We start from the raw sequence: 27,027 nt of genomic DNA on the forward strand, positions 1-27,027 counted from the left end.
AGAACTGAATTTTTCCCATTTGCAAAAGTCAAGATTACTACAAGCAGAGAAAACTTGGATTTTACCTTTAGGCATGCCCGTTTGCACGTGGTAAAGAGACCAAACCAATTGCAAATGAATGCGTGCTCTTTCCTTATCCATGTTTTTTCTGTGACAGTACAGCATTGGCCAGATTATCTCATGCTGCCTTTGTGGAAAAGATGGATGAAGAGACATAGGCTAGAACATATTAGTGGGGGTGGATGCTTAGTGAGGTTCAGCCAGAGGAGATTTTTTCTTAGCTTGTGAGTTCTTTAATTGAATACCATGGGTCTTGACCTTGTTAATGGGATTTGATCATTGATCAAGGCTTATTGAACTTTGATGCCAATCTGGGTGGTGTAGCTAACCAAGGCAGGATTCCAAAACACTACATGAGGTGAAATACTGTCTGTATCTAATAGGGGAGAAATGGAAAGTATGCTGGGGTTCTGAAAGTCTGTTTTTCAGGTTCAAGGTGGAGAACCAGAAAAGCAGTTCATCTGGAGAAGATTTTTTGTTCCAGGATTGAGAGGTCCAGGGTTCAGTACTGGGGGATTGGTTATCTCACTGTTCTCCCTTGTGGTCAGATCCCATCTGGAAGGTTCAGTTCTGGGTCTCAAACTTTGAGAAGGTCATTGACAGTCTAGAGAGTATCTAGAAGAGAGCAACCAGAATTGTGGAGAGAATTCTCAAGTTCATGTTCAATGAGGAGAATGTTTAGCTTGGAGAATAGAAGATTAAGAGAAGACTTTGTAGTAGTTTTCAGTTATTCTCTTGGGCTCTAGACCTTTCCAAACCCAACTTAAGGTTTCTGTCACCATCTATCTTCTCTGCCACTTTACTGAAGGACTGATGAAAGCTAGTAGGTGTAGTGACATACCTGTGCTGATCAGGTCCTCTACAGATTTATGTTATTTGATCTCAATTGGGCTCTCACTGCTACACAGCAATCTTCTTAGTTTTTTCTAGTAGGACCCTTTGTCATAGTCCCCATGGTAGCTATTTCAAGTTTTATCTTCTATCCTCAAGCATCTTGATTTCATCAAGGGATCCTCACTTCCTTACAGGGAAAATAGAGGCTGTCTTTTTTTTTTTGGGTGATGTCTTCTTTCTTGTTTTATGCCTCAAAACTTCTCTAAATGGGCCAAAGCCTCTGCTTATGCTCTTGGTCCCATCTGCCTTGACTCCTCCAGAGACCTCCACCATCCTTCCTTCCTCTTACCCCATCTTCATTTTCTTCCTATCGCTGCTCTTTCTTCCTTTCTGTCTCTCCTCATTCCAGTGTTACCAAAAATCTTCCTAGAACACAGGTCATACTGTGTCCTTCTGCTAAAGAGTCTGTAGTGGTTTCCTATGGGTTCTTAGAAAAAAGGCAAACTCCTTAATGTGGTATTTAAAGAACTTCATATTTGAAGTCTGGCTCAAACTTGTTTTTCCATACTTATTTGGCATTACTCTCCTCACCTCCTTTATTCCTGCCAAACTGGCCTACATTTGTGTTTGCTGTTCCCTGAAATTGACTGTCTTCAACTTCTCTGCTTTTGCTTAGGCTGTGAGCTTCTTATCTGAAATGCTCTTCCTTATCACCTTTGCCTTTTGTAATCCAAGCTTTTGTTGTTGTTTACATCAGACACTTCATGAATCTAGTTGGGGTTTTCTTTTCCAAGAGAGTGGAGTGTCATTTGTCATTTCTATTTCTAGTTCATTTTACAGATGAGGACACTGAGGGAAATAAGGTTAAGTGACTTGCCCAAGATCATTCAGCTAGGGAGTGTCTGAGGCCAAATTTGAATTCAGGACCTCTCATCTTTAGGCCTGACTTTCAGTACTTCTGTTTTCTCCTCCTTTCTTTCTATCCTTCCTTGACCCCTTTTTATTTCCCCTTTTCTCTCATGATCTACCAAGTAGGAAGGATTTTCCTTGAAATCACTGTAAATTTTGTGGGTTCCTCACTCTCTACTAACTTAGGTCCATGTTGTTTTTGTATCCAGAAAGTGATTGTTGTATCTCTTCTTTCTGACAATGGCAAGTAGTTGGGAAGACAGTTTTCTTATAATGGCTTGAGAACAGAAAGGATTTGGAGAGATACAAGGAGTGGGGCACTTATCTGTGCCAGTGTGCTGAAGCCTGAGCTGCGAAGCAAGTCTTCCATCATAGAGTAGTATTTCTACACCTCCAGAAAAAATATTTCCTGCCATAAACACACCACATACAGAAGATAATCATTAAGGGAGGCTTTTTCACTGAATTGTGCAAGTACACATAAGAAAACATTTTGAAAGAGGAAATGAAGCAGAATTTCAGGTGCTTGTCATCTTGTCATAACTGTAAACTTTTCTACAAAAGGAAAGGTAAATAGAGAGGCAGTTTGTATGAACACACTCTCTAAAGAAGGAGATCTTTGAGGCCATCTGATAGGGAGAAACAATACAGTAGTATTCTGATTCATTGAAGACTTGAATTGCATGATTTTCAAGGTGGTTATTAAAAATGCTACCTAAACTTCAGATGAGAGAAACCCTTGTTCTTCAGTTAATTGCATTACCATGGTTTACACTGTGTTGATTGTACTTCAAGCTCAAAAAATGCGTCTTCTGAGGGTGACTAGCCTCTGAGTGTGTGTGTGAGGGTATGTGTATGTGGATGTACGCACGCACGCATGCCTGAAAAGACCACTGTTTGACTAACTGTTGAAGCCCTGCACACACATTAAGACCCTGGCTCATCACAGGCAGTTGGCAAGGTATCCAGGATCTGGAAGAAAATTTCCAATTCCCGTTCCCCTTTGCTAACCACTTGAGTATGTCCTAGTACTGAATGAACCTTCTGATTCATAAAACTAGGTTTACTAAGAACATGAACATTGTGAAATACCCCTGATCTTAGAAATTCCAAAGCTCTCCAATTGCTACTGATTTCAGCTGTGCCCATTTAGTCTCATTTAATATGATTATTAACATGTGTTGTTTATCTGCTTTTGTACATTTCTTTACTCTCTCCCCATACCATACAGTAAGGCCATCTTGATATCCTTTTTTCCCTATTTTACTTCCAAGCATTTTTCTCCTGTGAGAAAAACTTTATTTAACAAGTGCCCTATTGAGTACCTGTCAGCTAGTCAACAGATATTTATTGGGCCCCTTCAGTATATAAGACACTTTGGTAATAAAGAAATATTAGCTGTGGTCCTTACCCTTAAGGGGTTTCCAGCCAGGTTGGGAAGGCAAAGCCTAAGTACATGAAAAGTTAAATAAAAATATTAGATTTAAATCACAGCATAAGACATAATCCAAGGTAATAAACACTTGTCAGATGATTGATGTAGACAATAGGTGTCATGAATTCAGAAGTAGGAGAGATCTTTTTAGACTGGAGTTGTCTTAGAAGGCTTCAAAAGGCAAAGAGGGTGGAGAAGGGCATTCCAGATGGAGGAATCAGCTTGAGTAAAACATGGATTTAGGAAACCCCAAGACCTTTGAGGCACATAGTGAGAACAAGGTGCATCTTGGGGAATCCTGGGCCCCAAGAGATAGCAAGTAATACATTAATTAATAGTACAGTTCCTGCATTCAAGGATGTTCTGCTTTTTTTAGAGAGGCTTGACTTAGACATGTGCAGAAATTAGCACCCAAATGATTAGAAAACAATGCATGATAGTCTAAAATAAAGCACCAAGTTGAATATAACCAAAACATATGGTAAGTAGCAAGATCTAGACAAATTTTGCTTTTTTCTTCTTTTTAAAAATGTCAGTACACCTTTCTTTTTTTTTTAAACCTCTTACCATCTGCCTTAGAATTGATTTCAAGGCATATCTGGGGTTAAGTGATTTGCCTAGGGTCACACAACCAGGAAGTATCTGAGGTTACATTTGAATCCAGCCACTGTGTAGTTCAGGTCTGATGCTCTATCCACTGTGACACCCAGCTGCCCCCAGCCAGTATATGTTTCAGAGGCAGCACTTCTTGAACCCAGATCTTCCTGACTCTAAGACCAGCCCTCTATCTAGTCTTCCATACTGCATATTGATTTAACAGATCAATTATATGAGTATAGGAATAGTGAGACTTGGGATGGCAGCAAGTCATATGCAAAACATTTAGAGACATTAGTTAACTTTGACCTTGCTGTGAGCCTACACTGTGATGGTGGCCAGAAGTGATAGTGTCCCTGACACATACTAGCCACAGGTCCATCTTGGGCATTGAACTGCCCAGTGCCTCTTAGTGTTTAGCAATTTTTTGAGGCTCTGAACTTCAGAGCAGGCCCCAGGCTGCTTTGGCAAAGGCAATCTCTTTACTGAGATTTTCCTGTACCAATGAAATAAGAATTTCTGTTCTCCTTAGCCCACAAAGTGCTCGTGTATTCATACACTACATTGTTCTTTTTTCTTGTTATAATAATGTCACTCATGTTTATAGTGCTCTGTTAACAAAACATTTTCCATACATTATTTCTTTCTAGCCTTACAACAATTTTGTGCAATGGGTAGTATAAGTAGTATAAGTATTGACTCTCCTTTACCCTACTGCTTCTCATTTAGAGAGTGAATCATGTTGAGATTGTGGGAAGTTTGTTTTTGACTTGGCCCCATTCTGGTCTAATTAAATTGAGGATGTTGTGTTCATTTTGAGGTACTAACCTGTGAGGGGCCCTGTCAGAAATAAGGTATCCAGAGAAATGCCATGAGGTTGGTAGAAGGTCTGGAATCCATGTCTGTTGAGGGACAATGAAAAGGTCTGAGTGTGTTTAGTCTAGAGTAGGAAATACTCAGGGGAGATGTGATCTATATCTTCAGATGTTTGAGGTACTGTCATGAGTGGAGGTATCAGGTTTGGTTGTGTGCTTCAGAAGGCAGAACTAGGACTACTTGGCAGCAGTTTTGAGGAATTGGATTTCAGCTTAAGAAAAGAACTTTCCAACATTGAGAACTGTCCGGCAATAGAATGGGCTTCTTCCCATCACTGGAAGGTATTCAGACAGAAACTGAATGACCTTTTCCCAGGGATGCTGTAAAAGGGATTCCTAGACTTTTTTTGGGAGGTTGGAATAGATAACCTCTAAAGTTCCCTTCTGACCTTAGAATTATGTGATTCTGTGCAATATTCTGGTTAATATGAGGGATCTCAGAACTTATTAAAGCTGCTTTGGGGTCACCCAGGAGAGAATGATATATTCTCACATACTACATGTAGGCTACTGATTTCCAAAGATTTAGATTATCAACAAAATACCTTGACTGAACTTTAAAATGATTCCAAATGTAATTTAATATTTAATTCAAGTGGCATTTCAGGATCTTGGGTTCCCATTATGAACAACAATTATTATTGTGTTGGTGAAACACCAACTAGATAATAGAGGTTTTTTCCATTTGTTAGCATATCAGGTGAACTAGGACTTGCCCAGCTTCTTTTTTTAATGTAAAATTAGAAGAGGAGAGACAGTATGGCTGCCTGGAAAAGTAAAATAACCTTTTAGGAGCTGCACTTTTTAGTCCTGCAGTGATGTAGCTTATGATCATTGTGTTCTTTGATATAAATCCTCTAATTTTGGGGCCTCCATTTCCTCATCTTTCCAATGAGAAATAATCTTTGCCTGCTCTCTTGAGTATATCTGGTCTTCTTATAGGACAAATAATAATACAGAAGAGCAAAGCAGAGGGAATTATGTCTTTTATAGGTGATTGTCAGAAACACGATAAAAATCTAAGAGAAGAGCACTTGGGTAGGGGTAGATTCTTAACCAGACAAGCAGTAGAGGAGATCCTTGGGCAGATCTGCTGACACCTTCAGGTTCTTTTTTTCCTTCACTATACTGCTTCTCATTTAGAGACTCATTGGAAAGTGTGAGTCTGATGGGCTCCATTCTGGTCAAAGTGAATTGAGAATGTTGTGTTCATTTGAGGCACTAGATAATTTTGATTAAATGAAATTGAAAATTATTTAAGTGAACAAAATGAAGCCAGCATAAGAAGAGAAACAGTTAACTGGAGGAATTTTTTTTAAACTTTGCATCAAATATCTGATGAAGTTCTGATATTAAAGATACGTATATAATGAATAGAAATCTGTGACCAAAAGCCATTTCCCAATTGATGTGGCCAAAAGATATGAACAAAACCCTTCTTAAAAGAATTGCAAATTATTAACAACTATTTGAAAGAATTCTCTGAATTAGTAAGAGAAAGAAATCTAACAACTGTGAAGTTTTGGGTCACATATAGCAAATTAGCAAAGATGACAGAACAGGATAGGACAGAGTCATCTCTGGAGGGTTTTCAGAAGCATGGATGCACCAGGACATGGTTGGTAAAGCCATGAATTGGTCCAACCCTTCTGGAAAACAATTTGGAATAATAGGAAGAAAGTGACTATAATATTCATTTTGATCCAGAGACACCACACCTAGGCATCTACTTGAAGGTGGTCAGTGACAAAAGAGGCTTCACCAAAATACACCAAAATACTGGTAGCTGCACTTTTTTTTTTAATTGGAAACAGCTGGAAACACAGTAGCTACCCATCTACTGGAGAGTACATAAATGTCATAGAATATTACTGTTCTATAAGAGATAAATATGATGATTACAGAGATAGGCTTTTATGAACTGATATAAAGTGACGTAATAGGAATCAGGAATAAGGAAAATTACTTGCAGTGACCGCTGTCAACCAACAGCGCATTTGAAACTGACAAAGCTTGGCTTTGGAGAAGAGAGCGCTAATGTATATACACATAAAATATAGATATATATACACACATATTCAAGTGAGAGACTAGTTTGTAAAGCAAAGGTTTGCTAAGTGCTCTGCAAATATTATCTCATTCGATCCCACATCAACTCTGGGAGATGGGTACTGTAATTATCCTCATTTCACAGTTGAAGAAACTGAGGCAGAGAGAGGTTAAATGGTTTGCCCAGAGTTGCACAGCTACTAAGTGTCTGAGATCAGATTTTAACTCAGGTGCTTCTGATTCCAAGTCTCCTGTTTTATCCATATGAGAAGATACCCCTCTTGGCTTCTGTGTATGTGAGAAATTGCATATAATGCCAGGCTTTTTGAATATGTTCGTTTTGAGAAATTTTTTTCTTCCCCTTTTTCATATCTTTTATTGGAAGGAATACAGTGGGAAATGTAGGTAATTTCAAAAAAAGATATCAATAAAATTTATTTTGACAATTAAAGAAGATAAGCATAAAGCAAATTATCTGGGTTTACAGATTTTGCACTTAGTCTTGTTGCCTTTTACCAGTAGCTGCCCCTCATTATCCTGGTCACATCTGTTCTTTCCTGCTATCCTGTCATTGGATTAAAACAGGACCATCTTCCCCATAGTAGTCTGCTCAACCTATCCTTTATAAGAACCTAAAAAAAGCATTACAGAAAGTAGGTGGTGTCTTCAATTTATTTTAGAATCTCTGCCTGATTCTTTTAGGCCCAGGAAATGTGTTCATGTCAATTTTAGAAACTATGTTAAATCGATAAGTGTATCATTCCTGCTCTCAATGCTATGAGAATGTTCTAGTTTCATGTGCTGGCAAAGCAGAAGCTTAGTGAATATGGATCAAAAGCAGCTGGTTGATTCATCAAATTTCTTCACTTTCAGTGAATGGAGAGTCTGCAGTAGCTACTGATACTGAAGAGCGGCCTGTGGCTGGTGTGACTTCCCCGCCTCCTGCAGTATCAAGTGTGACCCCTACCCCTGGGGCTGCCTCACTCCCGGCCACAGCAGAACCCAGAGAAGGAGAGGAGCCAGCTTCCAGCGTGAGTGCCCAGCCGCCCCTTGCAGCAGCACAGGCTTCAGAAACACTGCCTCCTGGGTAAGTTTCTTCCTCTTTGGACTTAGTCCTTCTCTTCCACTAATGCAGCCTTCAGCAATATGGCTGGTTATTGCTATGTGGCCAGCATTTCCTGGGGAAAGGGAGAGCTGTAGATTGTTCCTGGCCAGGTGGGAAAGGTTGTTTTGGAACTTCTCTTCTCTTGAGGCAGTGAAATGAAGGCTGCCTTTTTTCACATCTTGAAGGAAAATCTTAACTTGCAATTATGACTTTTATAGGCAACAAGAACCTTACTTGGTAGAGCTGCTTAGATCTTCCCCTCAAAAGAGATCTGGGAAACAACTTCTTTCAGGGTCTTATCTCATTTTCTGTGGCAGAAAGCTAGTCCAACCTTCTGAGTGTTTCAGGTCAAGCTAAGGGGGGCAGTCATGCCACAGTGGGGTCTGTCTTTCCTTAACCATGGTGCTTGCTGGGCTGCCAGTCTGTCTTTTATTGGGGGAGGGGTGTCCAAGTAACTAGTAGCTATGGACTTGAGAGGAAGTGATGAGTCACAGGGAGTTTCAGGATTGCCTGTATAGTTTAGGTTTCCATGAAGTCATTCCCTCCTGGGCCTGGTTACAAAGACCCCCCTCCAGGAGGGTATGGTGTTTGAGCTTGCTCAGAGATCCTGATCTAGGTCTGGGTGCCAGCTGTAGGCTCTGCTGCCTGTTGACAATCCAGTGGTAGTTCTGTTGCCCCATTGTACATTTTCAGACCCCTGACCAGTAGATCAAGGCCCACCTGTGTGGTTGATGATCTTAGCTGATACTGCTCACTTCATTTTTAAAAAATGACTATCAGTATTCATTTTTATGTATTGCTTTTAATATTTGCAAAGAATTCTTCTCAGTCTGGTTTTATAATCTTTATTGTATAAGTGAGGAAACCGAGACTTAAGTGTCAGAGTTGGGACCTGAACCCAGATCCCTATGACCTCTAAACCCAGTGCTTCTGCCCCAGGCTACCCTGTAAATATGTAGGAAAGTGTAAAAATAATGGATAGGTGAGAAAAACTTGGGTGAGCCCTCCCTCTGACACATATTGGCTGTGTGTGTGGCCTAGCATGCATGGAATTGCTGTGCCCCTGGGAACTCTCTAAGATTGAAACACATACATACATGTGCTTGTGTACACACAAAAACACACGATAATACAGAGTGAGGCTACTACAGCCATGGAGCTCGTTTGGATTTTTTTTTTTCAGAATGATGTTAATTAAGTTTTTTCATTTTAGAACTTGAAAGGAAAATATGGATGTGTGTGTGTGTGTGTGTGTGTGGTGCTTGTCTTTCAGTGTCTCCTACTGAGCCCTTTTCAGCCATCTTGAAGATGAACAGTTTCAACTCCATACACATTGACTGTGTCAGCCCACGTTTTAAGAATACCTAAATCCTGGGAGGTGTGGGTTGGTGACAGTGAAGGATGAACTAATAACAAGCACGGAGAAGTTTTTGTGGCTTATGTCTACTCATGGGCCATTGCTGCCTGTTGGGCTGCTACATCTTGTGGCGAGAAATACGAGAGAAACCTTTCTTAATTTTTCATTTCACATCTGTGTTATAGTCCAGAAGCAAGAAGGCAAATCATTTGGAGGCAAGAAGGCTGTCTTAGGGGGAAAATAGCTGCCCTGTATTCCCTGTGAGCTGTTTGTTTTCCTTTTGCTAAACTGCTGCCTGGAAGGTGGGGGCTTCACTCATGTGTCCGTCACAGGTAATTAGGGTTAACAGCTCAGTGTGTCTTTATGTAGGGTGTGTGTGAGGGTTACTGTTCTCAGGGATTCGGCGCTTCCTGTTTCCAGGCAGCTCTGAAAAAAGCTCTCTTTATTCCCTCCCTGGCCATGGCTGTGTGCCCTCCTCCCTACCTCCTCCTGCCGCCAGCCCAGCCTCTTGTCTGGGGCCCGGAGTGCGTGACTGAGGAACTTCTGGATCTCCTGAGGGGATTTAGAACCCAACACAGCCTGCCCATGTCCCTGCAGCCAGTTTCCCAGGTCAGGGGTGCCTTTGGCCCTGACGATGATCGTTTGAGACTCAAGTGTCCCCTCCAGGAAGCCTTTCCAGCTCATGTCTAACCTCATGTGCTGAGGAACTGGCTGGGCGTTTCCAGCCCTGTTGGTTGTTTCTGTGCCAGCTGTTGCTTAGTGACATTGCTGTCCATATCATTAGAGGGGATGGCATGGAGGAGAGCAGAATCAAGGGCTTCTGTTTGGGGAAGGAAATGGAGAAAGACAAGATGTGAAGGAAGGAATCCTGTGTCTCATCAGTCTTCTTCAAGTTGTACACCCATGTCCTCTCTGCCTGCTTGTTTAGGGATTCAGTGTGTCTAGGACATGCAGGCTATTCATGGATTCCCTTTGTCTTGGCATCCTTTGTACATGTCTGGTACTTTCCTACCTCTGCACCTTTGCTCTAGGTCATTCCTCGTACAGGAATGCCCACCTGTGAAGATCCTACCTGTCCATCATGACTTAGGGCAAATGCCACTTCTTTCATGAAGTCTCCACTGATCTTCCCTTGATCTGCTCCAGCCAGACCAAAATGATCTTTCCTTACACTTTTTAAAAATTCCTTACCTTCATCTTAGAATCAATACTGTGTATTGGTTTCAAGGGGGAAGAACAGTATTGGCTAGACTATGGGGGTTAAGTGACTTGCCCAGGGTCACACAGTTAGGAAGTGGTTGAGGCCACATTTGAACCCGGGACCTTCCAACTCTAGGCCTGGTTCTCAACCCACTGAGCCACCTAGCTATTCCCTTTCTTACATTTCTTTATACCCTACATTGTACCTGTCTTAGACTCTAATCAGATTCTATTACATATTATAGTCATGATGTATTTGTTTTGTATTTTATCACTTCTGCCATATTATAAACTCCATGAGGGCAGGGAGTCTGTCTCACTGACTTTTGCTGGTGCTCTATCCAGGGAGCCATCTAGCTGCCCCTACTTATTTGTTTCTGTTGAGGGCACCACACTCCTTCTGCTCACCCAGATTCCAACCTCTTGGTCATCCTTGATTTTTCACTCTTCCTCATACCTCTTTCTATTCAAGAAGTTGCAGAGTTCCCTCTATGATATCTCTTGCATCCATCTTGTACACTCCCCTCACCCAGAGCCTCATTATCTTTGATTGGGACCATTGGGATGACTGGCTAATTTGTCTCTCTGCTTCGAGTTTCTTCCCTGTCCAAACCACTCTCCACACAGATCCCAAATTAATATTCCCAAAATATAGGTCTGGCCATATCATTCCCCTACTCAAAAATCTTTAGTCTCCCTTTTTGCTCTGGGATAGATGAAAATCTTCTCAACTGAACAGATGAGCACTCAACAGCCCGATTTCTGTCTTCCATTGCCAACACTTTGGATGACCCTCCATCACCCATTGCACTCCCTATTTAACCCTGGTAGGTTAACTGCCCCTTATACTTGACATGTGGGTTCCCATTTCTCCACTTTTGTACAGACCATTTTTTATTTCTGGAATAGGAGTTATGGATGGAAGTTTCAAAGAGTAAAATTTCCTCTTAGGGCAAGGAAGAATTCGTAATGATTAGTTCTTTTTAAAAGTGGAATGTGCTACCTTGAGAAGGGGTGGATTCCCTCTCACTAGAAACCATCAAGATATGGGTTGTAGTACTTAGTTCGTGTGATTCCTTACAACACTAAAATAATCCATTCCAGTTTATCAGTATCCTTCCAAAACTTTAGTGTCTACACCTGAACAAAAATATAAATACCAAAACTAACAAAACAGGTCACAAGCATTTATTAAATGATTATTGTATGCCAAGAACTACACTAAGCCCTGGGGATATGGAGAAAGGAAAGAAGAGAAATAGATCAGTCTTAGAGAGATTGAGAAAGTTGTAAATGAACTCCCATGGGAAACATTCTTTGGGTCCTGATGAATTTGGAATGAATTTTGTCATATATTTGAAGAATAAATCATTTCTATGCTATATCAGTAGCAAGTTACTCAACTAAACAATTTCTTTGAAGCAAAGATAGTCTGATTCTGAGGACAGGAATAGGATTTTGCACTTGGAGTCAGGAGGTTCTAGGTTCAGATCCTGCCTTAGACACTTTCTGGCTGTGTGATCCTAGTCCAATTGCTTAACTTTATGGTGCTCTAGTTTCCTTATCTACAAAATAGGAGCTTTAGACTCTAGGACCCCTTCATCCTAAATCTTTGATCCTTTGACCTCTCCCTCTGTTGGTTTTCAGGACCCTGGGTCCCATTTTTTTAAAAAACCACTTCCTTAGCTTCTTGGTTCTCTTCTCTGGTTTTTGGGTCTGCTTAAAAACTTTGTTCTTGGTCTTCTCCATTTTCCCTTTATCTTCTCTCCTTTGGTAGTCTCCTCCATTTCCACGGTGTCAGAGATCCACTTTTAATAGCAGTAACAATAGCTGGCATTTCAGTAGTGCTTTAGAGTTTGCAGAAAACTCTCCGATCATTATCTCACTTGATAATGTATGAAAATATGATGATTTTCACAATTATCCTGTGAGATGATTACCATAGGTATTAATTATTTTCCTTTTATAGATAAGGAAACTGAGGTCTAGGGAGGTCAGATAGCTTACCTATTATCAATCACATAGCAAGTAAGCATCCAGAGTGGGCCGAGATGGAGGTCTTTCTTGTCTTTCTTGTTCAATTACATGCTCTTCATCTTTCTGCCTGCTTGACCTCTTCACTCAAATACTCCAATAAGACTTCAAACTCAGCATGTCCAGATCTGAACCTGTTCCCTTCTTCCTCCAACTTACCTCTCCTCTTGGCTTCCTAATTTTTGTTGATGGCACTATCATCATTCGAGTCACTCAGGCTTTTAAGTCCTTGACTCTGCTTCTTCTCACCTACTATATCCAGTCAATTGCCAAATCTTGTTAATTTTTACCGCAGGAAACATTGATTTCTCTTCTTTCCCTCACATTATCATTATGCTAGTTCAGGCATTTATAATCTTTGACCAAAATTTATAGTAGCCTCCTAATAGATCTTGCTACCCGCCAGCCTCTCCCTTCTCTAATCAGTCCTTTGTTCAGCTACCAAAGTAATATTGCTCACGCACAGATCTGATTCTCTTGGTCCCTTTTACTCAAAAAACTCAAGTTCTCCTTTGCATACAGGATAATATGCAGGAGGAGTATTCATATTTCCAGAATTATGCATTTGCACAGGCTCTCTCCCTGATGCTTAGAACAGATTCACTTTCTTTTTTGAAATCTTTCTCTCTCTAAAATAAATTTTATTGATATCTCACAACCTGTTAGGTTGTAAGCTTCTAGAAACTTGAGACTAGTTTACATATTTCCTTCCCTACCTCCTAGCAGAGTGCCCTATATGTAGTAGGTATTTAATAAATGTGTCTTTAATTGAATTGAATCCTTCACAGTGTGTGAGGTTCTTTATTGCACCTTTTCAGGTTCTCACTTAATACGGTTTTCCTTTGTTTCTTAGAAATGTGTTGCAGAACACTTTCTTTCCTCGACCACTGTGTATTTGAATGCAGTTAAATTGAGCTTCCCAATAGTTCCCCAGCTTGTGCCTGTCCCAGCATGGTGTTTTGGACTCTTCCTCATCTCCGCTTCTGAACTTGTTCACATGGGAATTTTGAAGCATTGATTCTGGATTCAAAAATATATGGCAGACATTGTGAACACAACGGACTCTCGCTAAATAATATTGGAACTGGAGGACCCTGGGAGTGGAGTTGGGCTCAGTAAATCTAAATACAATAATGATCATTCCTTTTTTCTCCCCTTTCCATTTAAGCCATTTAGCCTTTTTACCTAGCTTGTTTTTATTTGGTTAGATTGGGAATTTGGGTGGGAGAAGAATTAATTTTAAAAAATACTTGAAACATCAATTAAAGAGGTTTTAGAGGCACATAAGACCTTGCAGAAGCACAGTATGCTGTGCCCTCCCAGCCTGGCCAGCCTGATAATGGTAAGGCAAGGCTGCTGTCATCAACCCATCCTGCATCTGGTTCCTATCAGAGAGACTCCTGCTTTGGGGACAGAGCCCTCATTAACACTGCATGCACAGGTATGGCTTAGGTAAACTCTGAGAGTGTGCATGCTCCCCACAGTACACTCCATTGCTTCACACAGAGGCATATTATGTTGTCCTGGCAAACAGCACGTCTCTGTGGTTTCTTACATAAGGGAAGGCGTTTTGTTTGGACTGCTGGGTTACCTCCCCACAGTCCCCCCCCCCCCCAGTCACTGGCTGCACGAGCTATTTCCTGCCCCAGTGCAGAATTAATTGGGGCGAGATGGCTTCAAAGGCCATCAGATTCGTGGTGACCACCATGTTGAGCTCCAGAGGCACCTTCTCAAGGCAGCCTGAGACCCCCCTCAGGGCTGACACTGTTCTCATGTGAGACTTGATTTGTAGAGACATTTTAGCAACAGTCAGGATTTGGATCTTCCCAGTTGTTAGAAACTAGCGTCTGCCTTTTCATTGCTTCCCAAACTGAATTTTGACACCAGCCAGATTTATCTCTGAAGAGTTTTAAAGCACTTTACTAAGAGGTAATGTGTGGGGGATCCTGAACAGTATAGCCTTCTAAGCATGTTTCCTGCATCTCATTGTTATTTTGTGGAGGGAAATTTATGGAGCCCTTGCTGTGTTAGTGCTAATGTTTATTTGCATTTTGGCAAAGGTTTAATTCATTCATAATCATACACATAAATATATATAAATAAATCATATATGTAAATGTGTATAAATTGGACTTGTATCCACTACAAAAACCTCCTTGCCACTATATGAAGGTATTTTTAAAAATGCTTTCACTATAAACTTTGGAAACTTGTTCAAGACAAAAAGAAAGGGACTAGTTAAAGAAGGAGCAAAAAAATCAGAATATAATTCAGGAACTTGAAGAACTGCTACCATCTTATCTTGCATGTACAAGAAATAAAGAGGGTGTTGTTTATAATTTTTTAAAGGGAGCTCAGTGTTCTTAGATTTAAAGGGTAGCTCAGAATATTGAGAAAAGGTCCTTGGAGAATCATTGAACTGAATATTCCTTACCACCAGTTTACAAAGAACCAACAGAAGCACTGAGAAATGTGGGCAGGAGACATCTTCCCTAAGGTATATACTGACAGCCTATAAAACATGCTGAAAACTTCATTTTAGAACAGGTCAGTTTTATTGATATCTTACTATCTACTAGGTTGAATCCCTGTTCTGCTACATACTATTTGTATGACTTGGGAAAAGTCACTTTTCCTCTCTAAAATGTAGGAGTTGGGCTAGATGACCTCTGAGTTCTCTGCTTGTTCTTGGTCTATGAGCCTGCTATTCAAAGATATGATCAGTGGTAGTGCATACCCAAGAAAAAGAATTTTTTTCCATCATTACAATTTTAGTCTATGTCCTGACAAAATGAAGACATAACCATTGGTTTATAATATAGAAAAACAATTCTGATTGGGACTTCATATCTCTTTAATTCCCCCCCCCCCAAAAAAAATTATTATTTCTTTATTGTAAACATTTAAAACATTTTTGAGTTTCAAATTCTCTTCCTCCTTTTGCCCCTCCTTTCCCACTGAGAAGGCAAGCAATATGATATCAAGTCTGAGCTTGAAAGATATCAGTTATACATGAGATCATGTAAAACATTTCCATATTAGCTATGTTGCCAAAAAAAAGCTAAAAAAATAAAGAAAAAAAATTACTTGAATTTGCACTTAAGAATTCATTAGTTCTCTCTCTAGAAGTGGATAGCTTTTTTTCATCATGGGTCCTTTGGAGCATTATATTGATCAGAATAGATAAGTATTTCAATTGATCTTTGTTAAAATGCTACTCTTACAATGTACAATGTTCTCCTGGTTCTGCTCACTTTACTCTGCAACAAATCATATAAATCTTCCCAGGTTTTTCTGAAACCATCCCCTCATCGTTTCTTATTAGTAAAGTAGTATTCCATCACCATCATATACCATAGTTTGTTCAGCCATTCCCCAATTGATGGCTATCTCCTCAATTTCCAATTCATTGCCACCACAAAAAGAGCTGCTATAAGTATTTTTGTATATAAAGGTCCTTGTCTTTTTAAAAAAATGTCTTTGAGATATATACCTTGTAGTGGTATTGCTGTATCAGAGAATAATCACAGTCTTATAACCCTTTGGGTATAGTTCCAAATTTTTCTCCATGATGGTTAGACCAGTTCACAATTCTAATAATGCACTAGTGTGCCTATTTTCCCACCCCACCCATCATTTTTCATTTTCCCTTTCTTTTATGTTAGCAAATATGATAGGTGTGTGGTGGTATCTCAGAGCTATTTAATTATCATTCCTCTGATCAATAATAATTTAGCATCTCTTTAATTTGGAAATCAGTCATTCAGTGTAAGGGAAATAAGTGGTGTCATTTTTACCTTCATAATATCTTGCCTACATGTCTCTACTCTCTCTCTGCTCACATAACCACCATCATGATGTAGGCCCTTTCCTGCTCTTTCTTGGGTTGTTGTAGGAGCTTCTGGTTGGTTTCCCTGATTCAGATTTCTCTCCACTCTAGTACATGAAGCTACTTGGGAAACTTTAATTTTCAGAGCTCATATGTTGGGGGTTTGGGATAGAAAGCATGCTGGATTAGGAATCAGCAGTCCTGAGCTTAAATCCTGGCCCTGCTACTTTGTATAACTTGGTGTATGGCACTTAGTTTCCTGTTCTGAGAAACAAGGGTGTTGGATTAGATGACTTCTAAGGACCTTTCCAGTTCTTGCTCTCTGAGTCCATGATTCAGAGAAGACATGATAAATGATTGCACAAACAAACCCAAGAAGAATCTACTAGAAATAGCCCCAGTCCTTGGCCTTGGGCAGAAAACTAGCCCTCTTCAGAATATAGATCTTAGAGATAAAGGGAACTTTTGAGGAGAATCTCATTCCAGGAATCTTCTCCTTTTTGGTGGATCCTTTTGGCAGGGTGATAAAACCTATGGATGCCCTTCTCAGGATCCTATTTTCAAATACATAAAGTAAAATTTATGGAACTATAATGAAAATGAATTGCATGGCAATACCATTATAAAAATATTATTTTAAATAGTTCTTGGACCCCAGGTTAAAAGTCCTTGATTTAGGTAAATCCTCTCAGTTTGCAGTTGTGGAATTCAGGGCCCAGAGAAGTTAGAGCCCAAGGTCTTATGGGTAGTGACAGTTACTGAATTTGAAAACTCAGGCCCTCTGATTCCAGGTCCAGCACTCTTTCTACTATAACACACTGTCTCAGAGTACTGCCAAAAAGTGGGATTGTGACTTCTTACTTATAAAGTATATGTATAATATTTATAAATACTAGAAGTATATTAGTTTTCATGCAGCAGTGTGTTTCTTTCTTACAATTAACCTAATAATATATATATCTTCCTATATATGTGATATATTTATATATGTGTATATGTATATACACACACACACACACTAATATATACATTATACATCTAATCAATGGAAAGTTAAAATTCTATAGAGATAGAAAGTGTCTTTAGAAGCCTATAAGCAAGATTAAGTGAAATTGCTAACTATCTTTTAGGCATCAAAAGTACAAAGGTCCTGAGTAGTTAGTTCATGGCTCTATTGAATGTCCTTCCCAGGAGGCCAAGGAGCAATGTGTTGGGTAGGAACCTGAAAACAAGATTGATGCTTTGAACGTTCTTTCTAAAACATCAAACAGAGCTATTCGCTTGAAGAGCCTATGATCTGTGGGGTGAAAGTCCAGAGTAGCCTTGAAACCATTGGAAGTTTTATGGAAAAGTGCTTTAATCTTACCATAAAAGACAGTTAAAAGGGCCAGAATCACAACCTCTGATGGGGGGAGTGTTTTTAATGAAAAGAATAGCACATACATGTCACCTGAGCTCAAGGAGACCCAGCTTAGGAGTTTTATCTAACTGGGTCAGCAGTTACTACCTCGAGTTAGGAGAATGAAGTATTGACGGGCTTGTTTTGATTGATGACTTTGGAATTTGGTAACTGTGCAGTGTGAATGAAATGAAGGCACCTATAAGGGTTGTGTGCATGACATAGCTGGCTGAATAGGGGTGGAGCGGAGTGCTACATAAAGAAACCACCTAGTTAATAGTTATGGATCAGGGAAACCACAATTAACATTTGATCAGAGCTTGAACTAGATCCTGAAGGGAGATAATCTTGGGGAAGAATGTAAATGAAGAAAGATCTTTTTCTTTTTCTTGTGGTACTTTTATTTTTTTAACTGAGCAAATAAAAGGATGCATTCATAGAAGTCAAATTTTGGACACTAACGGATCTCTCTTAGTAAAGAGAAACTTTCATTCCTGGAATCAGCTGGGATCAAAGAGAAGATGGTAATGATTCCTTAGCTGTAATTGAAAAGAACTCTGAAAAGCAAATTGGTTTTTTCTCTGGAAGTAGAAGATTGGGGAAGGGCAGGGCAAATGGAGGATAGTTGAAGGCATTTTAAAATTATTTGGTGAGTTTTAATTGCCCCCTCTGTGAGGATTGGGGGCAGAGGGATAAAGCCTCAAGGCACTAGTCCAAAATTCAGGCATTATATAAAGCATAGTAAAAGTGGCTTAACTAGGTGAAATACAAAGGGGAGATTGTCACAAGTTGAGACTACAGATGGAAGAATTGTGGAAAAAATTTTTGGTATAAAAGGAAATGTGTTTAGCTCTCTTCATCCTTCACACCTACAGCAGATAGTTTGCTCTTGACAAGGTAGAAACACTAACCCACAAATGGACGGTTGCCCAGGTGGCAAATTAGTGACTGAAAAATAAGCAGATAAACTCTGGTTTGGTTACTTTGTGGCAAGAAGATTGACCAAAAACTTTCATGTGGAAAATAGGGTATTTTACTCTCTTCTGTGTTTGAGGAGAAGATAGATAGGTAGCAGACATCTGGTTCAGAGCCTTGAAGAATTCTCAGTACTACCTCTGTACAATGGGCATCTGTGTATCTCAAGAGTGAGACTCAGATTCAGGAAACACATTGAGAAGCAAACCTCTTGATGCCTCAGAAACTTTAGTTTAGTTTAGATCCTTAGGATCTCTCTTCTTTCATGACACAGCTCAAGCACTGCCTTTCCTGTTCTTAAAATTCAATTTGATTTTATTTTCAATTCCCAATTCTCTTCCTCCTACCTCCCCCTCTCCTGTTGATGGAGAAAGCAAGAAAAACAAAGCCTGTTACAAATATGTATTGTCAAGCAAAACAGCTTCCTAGACTAGCCATGTCAAGAAAGAAATAAAGGAAGGAAGGAAGAATGAATATATTTTCATCTGCATTCTGAGTCCATCAGCTCTCTATCTCACCCAAGGAATTTATAATCTAATAGGCAAGACAGAATATAAACAACTATGTACAAGCAACATAAATAAATATGTGTGTGTATATATGAGATAAATTGGAGATAATCTCAAGAGGAAAAGCATTGAGGTGGACTAGGAAAGCCTTTTTTGCACAAGTTTTTATTTTAGGTGAGACATGAAGGAAGCTAGGAGATGGAGAAAAGCAGAGGTGCTCTAGGCATGGGAGATGAAATATCCTACATGAGGAGTCATGGGAAAGCCAATGCTACTGGATTGAAGAGCACATGGTGGAGAGTGGAAGGGTTGGAGAGGGCTAGGTTGTAAAGGGCTTAAAAAGCCAAATGGAAACTTTTAAAATTTGTTCCTACAGATAGAAAAACCACTGAAGTTTATTGAATGGGATTAAGCAGAGTCAGACTTGCAATTCAGGAAGTCCAGTTTGACAGCTAAGTGGAAGATGGACTGGAGTGGGGGGAGACTTGAAGCAGGATTAACCAAACTCTTGCAGTCATCTAGGAGGAAGTGATGAGTATCTGCTCCAGGATGGGTGGCAGTATCAGAGAAGAGAATAAGGCCCATATGAGAGAAATGGCAAAGATAGATTGGAGAGGACTTAGAAACAGATTGGGTTTAGGGGAAAAGAATGAGGAGTTGAGAATGACACCTAGGTTTGTGAGCCTTAGTGACAGAGAATGGTGGCAGTTTTAAAGGTAATAGGGACATTAGGTAGAAGGGAGAATTTTTGGGCAAAAGCCATGAGATGAGTTCAGTTTTGGACATGTTGAGTTTAAGATGTCTGTGGGACATTCAGTTTGAGATGTTCAGTAGACAGTTGGATATGTGACATGGGAGGTTAGCAGAGAGGTGAGGGCTGGATAAGTAGATCTGAGAAATCATCAGGATAGAGATGACATCTGAGTCTATGGAGGCTTATGGAATGAAGCACCAAGTGAAATTATGTAGGTGGAGAAGACTGCCTAGAAAAGAACCCTGGGGGACCCCCATGGTTGACAGGTATGACTTGAATGAAAATCCGGCAAAGGAGACTGAGGAGTGGTCGGATAGGTAGCAGAAGAACCAGGATAGATTAGTGTTTCTAAAACCTAGAGAGATACACTAATACATCCTTGGTGGCGCCATGATTTGGGCCAGCCATTCTGGAGAGCAATTTGGAACCATAGTTCTGCACATATCCTTTGACCCACAGATACCACTATTATATGTATACCTAAAGAGAATAAAGAATGAGAAAAAAGACATGTGTGTGTGTGTGCGCGTGCTATAAATATAAATGTGTGTGTATATATATACACATAACATCTATATATGTATATTCTAGTACAGATAGATAGATATAAACATATATCTTAGCTCTTTTTTGCAGTAGCTAAGAATTGCAATCAAGATGCCCATCAAGGTAATGACTGAAAAGAAATTATGGTATATGAATATAATGGAATATTATTGTGCCATAAGAAATGACTAAAGGAATGCTTTCAGACAAAACTGAAATTTGTATGAATTGATGCAGAAAGAATTAAGTAGAACCAGTAGACAAGCTTGTACCATAATCACAACATTATTAAAAATAAAACAACTTTGAAAGACTTGCTACTCCAGGGGATTGATGGTGGAGCATGCTTCCATACCAGTTGGTAGAGAGTTGAGGGACTAAGATTCAGTATCAGATGCATATCAGACGGGGTGGGGTGGGGTGGTTGTTTTGCTCTACTATACCCATTTGTTACAAGATTTTGTTTTTCTTTTTTCCAATTTGGTGTTTGTGGGAGGATGAGGCAGCTAGGACAAAGAAAGAAAAGAGGCAAGGAAAGAAAGAAGGAAAAGAGGGCCTTTGAAGCATTGAAAAATACACAGAAAAGAATGGAGGAAAAGCCAGAAAACATCATAAGGAATTAAGATAGTTTAAATGTTGTCTTAAAAACAAAAGTAAACTGGGCATAATAGAAGTCTGCATTTTTATATACAGCCCTCTTTTTTCTGTTCAAATATATGTGTGTGTGTGTGTACATATATATATATACACATATGCATGTATAGTAAAACACTTGATATTCACTAATATCAATATTAATACATTAATTTAAAATTTTAAAAGCACTTAAAAAGAAATCCAGGCAATGTGAAAACAAAAGATATCAATAAAATTTATTTTGTTTTCTAAAAGAAAACGAAAGATAAAGGAATTTTGAAGCAAGTACTATAGCCCAGCCTCTGTTTTGTGATACCTACTGCTTGAGCTCTTCCTGAGCCAAGAAAAGGGAGACTACCTCCCTCACCTTCATTCTCCTGTCCTGGCTCCATGCATTACTTTCATAAATGGCCTCTTTCAGGAACCTCACCAAAGACTACTTGGCATCTTTTGCACTGGAACAATTTTGTCCAAACCTAGCCCTGACACGTTAACATGTAAAAGACCTCAAAGACTGTTGTTCTTCAGTCTTGTATTGCTGACTCTAACTTGGGTTTAAGTGGCTGGACATTCATTACACAATATATTTTTACAAACCTTATTTAAATGGGAAATTTGGGTTTAAGTGAACTCTTGTCTGTATGATATAGTTAATCTTGCTTCTTAATAGAATTTAGTCATTGTGTCCTTTTTCTGATCTCTCTGAAAAAGTGTACTTCTACCTAGACAAGTCAAAACAAAACAGTTCAAGTTCTTTTCAAGTGGTCCAGTGTAAGGGATTCATTTGGTTTACCTGGAAAGGTTGGATATTCATGAAGCTCAACTTTGAAGAAATGGGTTTGAGTTGGAAGTAGGGTTTACTTCTGAGTGGGAGATATATTTGAGCACTGACAAGATTGCTTGCTGCATTCTAGAGTGAAATGATAATTATTTTTGGCTCCTCCTTTGCTTATGGAGCAGTGAGATGTAATGAAAACATCATTAGACTTGGGGTAATGAGAGACCTGTGTTGGAGTTTTGGTCCAGTGCTTACTATCTTAATGAATGTGGGCAAGTCAGTTTACTTCTTGAGAAAGCCTGGGTTTTATTGTTTCTAAAATGATCAGTCAGTCACTAAACATTTATTCATTGCCTGTTCTGTGCTGAGAATACAAAAGCAAAAAATGACAATTCTTACTCTTGAGGAGCTCACAGCCTAATGGAGAGATGATATGCAGACAACTTTGTACAAACAAGGTGTGTGTGTGTGTGTAGATAGATGGAGATAATCAAGAGAGAGAAGGCACCAGCATCAAAGGAGATTGAGAAAGGTTTCTTGCAGAAGGTGAGATTTTAATGGAGACTTGAAGGAAGCTAGCAAAGCCTAGAGGCAGAGATGAGGAGAAAGAGAATTTCCAGGCATGAGAAAATTAGTAAGAATGCCCAGTCTGGTGATGGACTGTCCTGTGTGAGGACAGCAAGGAATTCAATGTTACTGAATCAGGGAGCATACTGGGGAGAGTAAGATGAGTAAGAAGATGAGAAAGGTGGGAAAGACCAGATTAAAAAGTTCTTTGAGCACCAAATAGAGGATTTTCTATTTGCTCTTGGAGGTGATAGCGAGTCCCTGGAGTTTTTTGAGTAGGGGGATAATATGGCCAGATCTGCCCTTTAGGAAGAGCAATTTGACAGCCACCTGTAGGATGGACCTCTATTGGGAAGACTAGCAGGGCAGAGAGACCAACCCAGAGGCTGTTGTAGTAGTCTGGGTGAGAAGCGATGAGGGGGCTTGCACCAGGGCTTGCCAGTGCTGGAGGAGAGAAGGGTGTGCAGAGGAGAGATACTATGAGGGTAAAATCAACAGGATTTGTCACAGATTGAATTTGGGGGAGTGAGAAGACAAGGATGATGCCTAGGTTGTGAGTCTCAGAGACTCAGCAATAACAGGACAGGAGCTAGTTGGAGACCTGAGTTCAAACCTAACTCTGCAACACTGGGTTTAATCTCTGCCTCAGTTTCTTCTATCTGGATTGTAATAGTACCTGTTATTCAAGTTTGTTGTGAGAAAATGAGATGTTTGTTAAAATGCTTTGCAAATCTTAAAGTGCCATATAAATGCTAGTTATGATGATGATGGTGACTGAGGAAAGTTTGGAAGGGAGGTGGATTTGGCAACAAAGATCACTGAATTTTGTATATGTTGAGTTTAAGCTATTTATGGGGCATCCAGTTGGAGATGTCCAATAGGGAGTTGGAAATGCAAGTCTAGAGGTTTGGAGAGAGGTTGGGACTGGATAAGTAGATCTAAAAATCATTATTATAGAGATGACATATGAACCTGTAGGAGCTGAGGAGAACACCAAGTGAAATGGGATAGACGGATAAGGGAAGAGGGCCCAGGACAGAATCCTAGGAGACATCCATTGTTGGCAGATGTGACAGAGATGAGGATATATCAAAGGAAATGGAGGAGGAGTAATCAGTTAGGTAGAGAACCAGGAGGGAGCTGTATCATGAAAACCTAAAGAGGAGACTTTGTCAAAAAAGAAGGTGACTGGCAGAGCTCAAGACAGATGATAGAGAAAAAGCTATTGGATTTGACAATTAAGAGATTGCTAGTAACCCTGGAGAAATTGGTTTGAATGATGAGCTCTGAGGCCAGACTCTAAATAGCTAAGAAGAGAAGTGGAGGAATCTATTTTAACACAACTTTCTCAAGGAGTTCAGTCACAAATGAGAAGAGATATGAGACCAGGGCTGTACTAGTTTTTACTGAATCCTCTTCCAAATCATTTTCTCAAACCAAAGGTGTCCTTCAGGGGTTCTGACTTGGATCCTCTTCTCTTCTCCTCCTATACAACTTCACTTGGGGATCTCATCAGCACCCCTTGGATTTAATTACCATCTCTATGCAGATGATTCTCAGATCTGCCTATTAATGCCCCAATTACTCTGTTGACTTCTCACATCGTAACTGCTTTTCAGACATCTCAAGCTGTATGTCCAGTAGACATCTTAAACTCACAGGTTCAAAATGAACTCCTAAATCCTTCATTCCTCCCTCCCCTCAACCTTCTCTTCACTTAGAACACAACACCATCCTTCCATTCCTCAGGCTCATAACATAGGAGTCATCCTGGACCTTTCAATATCTCTAATTCCCTATATCCAAGCTATTTCCAAAGCCTATCAATCTCACCTTTTCAGCATTTTTCTTCTTCATCATCACCCCCTTCTCTCCTCTGACACTGCCACTTCTTTGGTGCCAGCTTTCATCACTTCATACCTGGAATATTTCAGTAACCTGCAGGTGGGTCTGCCTGCTTCAAGTCTCTCCCTGCTCCAATCCATTCTTTACATAGCCACTAAAATGATTTTCCTGAAGTACAGATCTGGTTATATCACCCTCAACTCAGTACATTCCAGTGTCTCTCTTGTCACCTCCAGGAGAAAGTAAAGATGCTCTGTTGGACATTCAAAGGCCTTCATAACTTAGCCCCCTCCTGCCTTTCCCGTCTTTTTATACCTACTTCCCTGACATGTATTCTTCAGTCTAGTGTCACTAGCCTCTTGGCTGTTCCTCAATAAGACGCTCCATCTCTCAGCTGCAGACATTTTCTCTGGCTGTCTCCTGTGCCAGGAATGCTCTCCCTCCTTCATTCCCTCTCAATTCTCATTCAGCAGAACTTTAGTAATGAAGACTGTGGATGGCAGAAGCAATCCGAGGCTGAAGCTTAGCTGAGCAATGTTGGCAATACAGTAAGGGGGCAAGGTACTCAAGAAGACAATATAGAGTTGAAATGGGATAAATAATATCCACACTGCCTATCTCATAAGGCTTTTGTGAGACTCAAATGATATATGTGCATGCATACATACACATCTAGTGCTTTTAATTTTTTAATTTTTAAAAACTTATTTTCTTCCTCCCCCACTCATTGAAAAGGCAAGAAATACAATATTCATTATATGTATGAAGTCATGCAAAATATTTCCACATTTGTCATGTTGCAAAATGAATAAAGCAAGAAAAATAAAGTGAAGAAAAAAAGCTTCAGTTTGTCTTTAAAGTTCATCAGTTCTCTCTCTGGAGATGGATGGCATTTTTTTCCATCGTGAGTCCTTTGGAATTGTCTTGGATCATTTTATTGATCAGAATAGTGGCAATACAATGATCCAGGACAATTCTGAGTGACATATAAAGAATGCTATCCACCTCCAGAGAAAGAACTATTAGAGAGAGAATATGCAGATGAAAGCATATAATTTTTCAATTGTATATTTTGGGGTTTGGGTTTTATATGATTATACACTTACAAAAATGAATAATATGGAAATATGTTTTGCACAAGGAGCTGTCTTTCATATTTGATCATTTCATTGTAATATTGCTGTTAATGCATACAATGTTCTACTGGTTCTTCTCACTTTACTTTGCATCAGTTTTTATGTCTTCCCAGGTTTTATAAAGTGCTTTTAAAACCTTAAAGTAATTTAGAAATGCAGCTGTTATCATTGCCTTGTTGTTCTTCTATTAGTACAAATAAGAGAATTAACTCTCATTCCTTTGATGACTGAGGGTAGAAGAAAAACTTTGCATCATTACAAAAGAGGGCAAATCAGCAACTCTTTCCGTTTGTTTTTTTGTATCATCCATTGTTCCTACATTCTGAAGATATGTTTAATCATGATCATCTATGATCAAGTCATCAAGCATTTATTAGATGTTTACTGTGTGTGGACACTGTGTTAAGTCCTGGGGATAAATAAAGAAAGGCAAGAATAATTCCTGCTCTTAAGGAGCTCCAAGTCTAATGGAGGACACAAGATACAAATCATTCTGTACAAGATATATGCAGTATAAATGGAAAGCACAAGTCTGGAGGGGAACTGAGAAAGACTTCTTACAGAAGGGAGGATTTGAGCTGAGACATGAAGGAAGCTAGGTTGCCAGGAACTGGCAGAGACAAGGAGGAAGAACATTCTAGGCATGGGGGGCCAGCTTGTGAAAAAGCAGCATGTGTTGGAGCTGTGTGTAATCATTTAACCACCCCTACCCCCCCTACCCCCACCAAAAGGTGATCTAGGCAGAAAAAGATATCTAGGTACATAAGGTATAAATCACTTCATGAATCACAAGTTAAGGAGTTATGGAATTCTTAGGTATTTATGGTACTTCCATAATCCTCTCAAATATAAATTCACTGGGGGCACAGCCTCCATTTAAAATTCTTTGTTCATGAAGTATCTTGGGCATAGTGGGCATTTGCTGGTTGCTGGATTTGTGGGATTCCTTGGGGCTTCATGGTTGGAGCCTGCCTTTCCTCAGTGCTCCTGATTTCTTTTCATTGTACTATCTCATACTTTTATTTCTTTTCAGGTGGGAACAACGAGAATTGCCCAATGGAAGGGTCTATTATGTTGACCACAATACGAAAACAACTACCTGGGAAAGGCCTCTTCCTCCGGGGTAAGATTCCATAGATTGATCCAAGGACCTTCTGCTTGTGGGTGCCCCTGAAGGGAATTCTACTTTCCAAAGTACTGTTCTCAGCTCTCCTTGCCTCTTCCCTTCCGCTTGTCTTTTCCCTTTTCCTATCTCTACTACATTGATCTGAGGCCTGCAGATGTCACCTGGGGGCATGGGTTAGCCTTGCCAAATAATAAGGTTAGCCTTGGGCTAAAATGGTTAGGGCCCTGACATTTAATGCCATTGGAGAGAGCTTGGGCTACAGATGCCCAATTGCAAGTCACTAGATTTCCCTTCATGGAAACTTTTCTATTATTGGGCCACATGTTTCTAGGACTTTCTGCTTGGTTTTACAGAGTATGGTAGCCCTTCTTTTGGGTCACCTGAATTCTTACTTCTCCTATGGGCCCATATGGAATCTGCTTTCATTTGTCAAGCCTATGTGAAGATTTTTAGAGCTTCATCATTGTAGCAC

The 27,027-nt window shown here is 39.8% G+C and overlaps 1 protein-coding gene across 2 annotated transcripts in view; it reads left to right on the forward strand.

Moving 5' to 3' along the window:
• The window catches only part of WWP2 (WW domain containing E3 ubiquitin protein ligase 2), a 122,377-nt gene that overhangs the window by 56,344 nt on the left and 39,006 nt on the right, over positions 1 to 27,027 (forward strand). For both annotated transcript variants that reach the window (XM_001367005.5, XM_056811440.1), the window contains 2 exons: positions 7,633 to 7,846; positions 26,463 to 26,552. In XM_001367005.5, the coding sequence (XP_001367042.1) occupies positions 7,633 to 7,846; positions 26,463 to 26,552 (304 nt within the window). The remainder of the gene's footprint in view (positions 1 to 7,632; positions 7,847 to 26,462; positions 26,553 to 27,027) is intronic.

The sequence above is a fragment of the Monodelphis domestica genome, chromosome 1, assembly GCF_027887165.1.
Source record: "Monodelphis domestica isolate mMonDom1 chromosome 1, mMonDom1.pri, whole genome shotgun sequence".
NCBI lineage: Eukaryota > Metazoa > Chordata > Mammalia > Didelphimorphia > Didelphidae > Monodelphis > Monodelphis domestica.